The 6000-nt window shown below is 36.0% G+C and overlaps 1 protein-coding gene across 5 annotated transcripts in view; it reads right to left on the bottom strand.

Annotated features, from left to right (window-relative positions):
- The window catches only part of ASCC3 (activating signal cointegrator 1 complex subunit 3), a 255129-nt gene that overhangs the window by 226622 nt on the left and 22507 nt on the right, over nt 1–6000 (bottom strand). For all 5 annotated transcript variants that reach the window (XM_014531334.1, XM_005883805.2, XM_014531335.1 and 2 more), the window contains one exon: nt 5249–5808. In XM_014531334.1, the coding sequence (XP_014386820.1) occupies nt 5249–5808 (560 nt within the window). The remainder of the gene's footprint in view (nt 1–5248; nt 5809–6000) is intronic.

Here is a 6000-nt window from a genome sequence, read left to right as displayed (position 1 = left end):
GCCACTGACTTTCAGAGTGCTTACTGATAGAGTTACTGCCATATCAGGCGGCTTCTGGGGCTTCTGGGGCCGGCCTGCCCTGGATGGCAGCGCGCTGGCGGCTCGCGCTGTCCTGCCCTGCCTGAAATATGCAAATTAGCCGTCATCTTTGTTGGCGGTTAATTTGCATATCATGCTGATTAGCCAATGGGAGGAGTAGCGAAGGTACAGTCAATTACCATGTTTGTCTATTATTAGATAGGACTAGAGGCCCAGTGCGCGAATTCATGCATGGGTGGGGTTCCTCAGCCTGGCCAGCAATCGAGGCCTATCTGGAGGCCAGCCAGCCAGGCCGGGGTGGGGGGAGGGGGGGAGGAGCCGTGGGAGGTTGGCCGGCTGGCCCCCCAATCAGGACCTGGGGGGTCCTGCCAGCTGGGGGAAGGGACCACGGGAGGTTGGCCTGCCAGCTCCCTCATTGGGAGGGACCACGGGAGGTTGGCTGGGTGGGAGGAGGGGGGGAAGAGGCTATGGGAGGTTGACTGGCTGGCATGGGGGGAGGGGGCCACAGGAGATTGGCTGTGGGAGCGCACTGACCACCAGGAAGCTGCTCCTGCACTGAGCGTCTGCCCCCTGGTGGTCAGTGCACATCATAGCGACTGGTCAACCAGTCGTTTGGTCATAACGGTTGCTTAGGCTTTAATATATATATATATAGATTATATCATGCCATATATTCACAGCCAACCTACATGCTAGCCAATCACTTTTTCATGTAACAAGTTAGAAAACTGCAGCTTAGAAAAGTGACTTGGCCAAGGTCCAATGGTTTATAAATAGCAGAGCTCAGATTGATACATGTATCTAACTTCAAAGTCCATGCTTTAACTACCTGAATTTGTAGTTCCCATGACTGACTTACACAGAATTTTTTTTTACATATACAGCTACTAAACCAGATCTGTCTTTCTGGAATTCCCAGTACTTCTGGTTACAAGTATATGAACTTACATTTATCTATTTTATCATGTCATATTCAGCCCATCATTTTAATAATTAGAGCAATAAAATGGAGGGAAAGCAACATACAGCCAAGATAAATAAAAAATATGGCTAGGCTTTCCCAACATTGATTACAAAACTTAAGAGACCTGTTAATAGCAAGTGCAAAACTTCAGTTATCTTGACCTTTCCTAGATGTTATGTTCAGCTACAAGTAGAGCAAATAATTCTTGCATTTCCTCATAAAAAATTTCATCCCTTATAAAGTACAAATGAATATCCAAAAATGATAGACAACATGGAAGTAACAAAAACCTTGAGAGAAAATGTCTATATCCCTATAGAATATGCAATACAGGCATACTCAGATATGTATCCACAAATTAGAGAAAAGATACATATGATCTGAATAACACTCTCCCCAAAACCACTGAGATTAAATAGAAAGTTTTTTGTTTTTGTTTTTGTTTTTTTTTAATGGGAGGTTCAATCATGTTTTGGGGATTGCCTTTCTAAGCATAACACCAAAGGAAGATTACTAAATGAAAAGACGATAGACTTGCCTACTTAAACGCTAATATAACTGCCAAAAAAATTTAACATCATAAATTTTTTACAAATAAAAAATGAATTTCAATGTCATAAAATAAAAAACTGGCAATTCTCACAAGACAACAGTTAGTGTCCTAAAATATATTTTTAAAAACTTCAACCTCAGTAGTAATAAAAATGTAATTAAAACTGAGTTACCATTTTCTCTCTACTAAATAGGCAAGCGTTTCTCTTTTAAAGCATGATAGGACTGGAAAAGATCTAAGTACAGAGATACTCATACATCACAGGTAGAAATATACACTGGCAGATTCTTTCAGGAAAGTATTTTGTTAGTACTTTTGGATGCAAACTTCTCACTGATAGAAATATATTCAAGGGGAAATACGTACAAGCAAATATTTAGCAGAGGAGTCTTTATTGCAAGAAAGGCTAGATATAATAAACCTTCAATAGTGGAGTATTAATTTAATAAAATAATTTATGGTGATAAATGTAATACTCTGCAGCCATTAAAATGTATCTATAATAATAAAAGTGTAATATGTTAATTAGACCGGACAGCTGAACGACCTTCCGGATGTCCTTCCGGACGAAGCAAGGGCTGCGAAGGCTGAGGCAAGCCGCTACAGCTGCAAGGGCCGAGCCCCTTGTACGAATTTCGTGCATCAGGCCTCTAGTTATATAATAGAATATTGTCTTAAAAACAGGTATAGTAGTGACCAAAAAAAAAAAAACATTCTAAATTACATATACTGTTTAACCCATTTTTAAAGTATTAATATTTTAAAATATATATACTCCAAAAGATGACTTATTTCCTTTAAACTGTGTACTCTAAATATTTTACAATGATATATTTTTTAAAATTAGAAAAATAAGCAAACTTGTGTTAAAAATAGGTGGTATTACATGGCACAAAATACTTTGTTTTCCATCACAACACTGAGAAAAAAAAAAAAGAGAGAAACAATGATTGTATTATAATAAAACCCAATGGCTGACATGGTAGCCATAAACTGAAAAAATTAGAGAAATATGAGAGAAATGTAGCAAAAACACAAAAAGAATGAACATATTAACAAATATGTTTCAAAACCTATAATAGTAGGATCTTTAAGGTTAAATCTCTAAAAAAAAAATCTAGGCATACAAAACTGGGAGAAATAACAAAGAGAGTCCTTTTATCAAATGTATGAAGGAAGGAAATAAAATCAGGACATGTTCTTTCCATTCTCACTTTGCTTGCATCTTCTCCTACACAGAATATGAGCTTACAACAGGAAAGAGCATATCATAAACACTGAATGCTACCTATGGTAAGGGGAAAAGTAGTAATGAATAACCTAGCCCAGTGATGGCGAGCCTATGACACGCGTGTCAGAGGTGACACGCGAACTCATTTTTTTGGTTGATCTTTCTTTGTTAAATGGCATTTAAATATATAAAATAAATATCAAAAATGCAAGTCTTTGTTTTACTATGGTTGCAAATATCAAAAAATTTCTATATGTGACACGGCACCAGAGTTAAGTTAGGGTTTTTCAAAATGCTGACAAGCCGAGCTCAAAAGGTTTGCCATCACTGACCTAGCCTCTTCAAATAAGTTCAGATAGTCACACTCTGATGCATCATATTCCAAGGTTTAGGAACTGCTCCCAGATTTGACTTCAGCATCCCTGCTATCTATGAGAAACAATGAAGAAAAACAGAAATGCTAGATAAAGGTAACCGCTCCCCCAATTTAAAAAAAGAACAAGAACAAGATATAAGTAGTAGACTGTGAAAACTACTTAACTTACTTAAATGTAAGCTTAACATCAACAAAGGGTAAGGTAACAAAGCAAAGAACAGAACTCACCAAGTGTCATGAGAAAACACAGTGGACCCTTGAACAGCATGGGTTTGAGAACTGTGTGAGTCCACTTATGCAATCTTTTTTCGATAAATACTGTAAACGTATTTTTTCTTTCTTATGATTTTCTTAACATTTTTTCTCTGGTTTAGTTTATTATGAGAATACAGTATAGACTAGACATTACAAAATAAGTATGTGATAATCAACTGTTTATGTTTTTGGTAAGGCTTCCAATCAACAGTAGAATATTAGTAGTTAATTTGGGGGGGGCGTCAAAAGTTGTAACAGATTTTGGACTGCATGGGGGAGTCAGCAGGGTTGTAAACCCCTGCATTGCTCAAGTGTCAAACTGTAGTCACAATACTTTTTCCTATGAAATTATTAGGTTAGTTGTTCTTAGATTGGCAAAGCAAGTGAAAGTTTGATATCTGAAGGCAAGATGGTGAAAAGCATTCTTCATGTCAGTACTGTTAGACCTATGGAGTGTTAGCACTGAACAATTGCATCCAAATACAAAGACTAAGAACAAAAACATATAACTTCCATCATATGCCATAGGATGTCTTTTAAAAAAAGAAACTCTTACTTAAATTAGTAGACCTTATTATATGGATATCACCATTTGGATATTATACTAGACATACAAATACTATGGGAAGGAAAATTCTACAATACTAAACATTCTCTAAGTTTTAAAGTATAATTTTACCAAATGGCAGATTATCTATTCAGACTTAGGGTTAGGGAAAGGGCTCTTCTAATTATTTAGTGAAATGAATATAGAAAAAGCAGCACATATATCATCCTCTTAGCTGAGGGGACACTATTTTAATTGAACCTGGTTGATGTTAGTATCCTCCTATTGTTCAGCAGTACTAAGACTACCAAGACTACTAGTAAGAATGTATAATACTTGCCCAGCTGGTGTGGCTCAGTGGTTGCACATCAACCCTTGAACCAAGAGATTGCTGGTTCAATTCCCAGGGCACATGCCTGGGTTTTGGGCTCAATCCCCAGTAGGGGGCATGCAGGAGGCAACCGATCGATGATGTTTCTCTCTCTCATCGATGTTTCTATCTCTCTATCCCTCTCCCTTCTTCTCTAAAAATCAATTTAAAAAACATATTAAAAAACAACAACAATGTATAACACTTAACAGGGGAACCTTTTCATAAAGTATTAATGTTAATCATTCTACACAATATTTTAAATACTCTATTCTAAGTACCAAAAACATCTCTATACTCCTCTGACCAAACTGCAGTATACACATTAAATCAGTGGTTTCCAAAGTGTAGTCTAAATATCCAAGATCCTTTCAGGAAGCCATGAGGTCAAAATTATTTTCATAATATAACTAAAATATTATTTGCCTCTTTATTTTTCATCCTTCCATACGTATAAGGTGAGTATAATCTTCCATGGAGTAAAAGTTAGATTTAGTATTATTTTAAATGATTTAGTAAACAATTATTAAAGCATTTACTATATAAAATTTGTTTTTAATTTATAACACAATATCAATAGAATATACAAACAACATAAAGAAAAGCTCTATCAGAGCCTCAGTAATTTGTAAAAGTATAAAGGAGCTTTGAGAACAAAAAGTCTGAAAATCATACTATATTAAATCATATTAATTATTCTATATCAAAATTTCAAAAGATTCTGGTAACATTTATAATGCAAGTAAGTACCAAAAAGTATAGTCTCCCCTCAGATGTCAACCTAATCAAATAATTCCTACTCAAGCACAATATTAAAAAGTACTTATTTTTTTGTTTACCACCCATGTTTAAAAAAGCTATTTCATGTAAGATAGTTCCCATTAGTGTAAAACTTCAATAACTTCAACTATACCTCATTCTGAAGTTCATCACCACTTTTAACAGAAGCAAGCATATCATATAAAGTACAGCAAAGATCTTCTATTCTTGTTGCTTCAGCCATTTCATTTAAAGTTGCATTTAAGTACTTCTCGACTTCACACCACAAAAAGGTGTCATTTGTTTTCTCCACAGGTTTGACCTCCGGGGTGGAATGCTCCCGAAAATGTTCATTCAGAAACTTCTTGTAATCTAGGCTTATAGTTTTCTGGGGTTCACCATTTATTGGCAGCTCATCAAAGTAGTCCAAATCATGCATGTCAAATGAAAATGTTAAATTATTACCAAATAAAACTCTATCACCACATTCTTCTTTTGTCATCTGGAAAAGAGCAGCAAGATTGTCTTGATGAAAATGAGACGTAATTCGACTGGTAGCATTACAAGCTGCAGTGGCAGATGATGATGGAAAGGGACCAAACATCTGTTTGATAGCCTTTGTCTCACTGTGACCAACAGAGTCCTTCAAGTGAAATGTCTTGAAGAGAAATGCAGCCGCATTTTCAATTGCTTCTTTTCCATTTTCCATTCCAACTATTCAAAGATAAAAGAAACGGTATTAGCTCAAGTGAATCATAGTTCAAGGTGCCATTAAAAACAAAAACAAAAAAACTATTAGTAAGATTCTTCTGGGTAAATCCAGCAGTAAAAACATACTGGTAAAGATAAACCAATTTAAGAGCAGAAAAGCTCCTTTAAGTACATTCCCAAATTTCCAAAGAACTG

The sequence above is a fragment of the Myotis brandtii genome, unplaced genomic scaffold (genome assembly GCF_000412655.1).
Source record: "Myotis brandtii unplaced genomic scaffold, ASM41265v1 scaffold8, whole genome shotgun sequence".
Lineage (NCBI taxonomy): Eukaryota > Metazoa > Chordata > Mammalia > Chiroptera > Vespertilionidae > Myotis > Myotis brandtii.
Note: the sequence above shows the minus strand (reverse complement) of the source record. Positions and strands in the feature narration are given on the sequence as shown.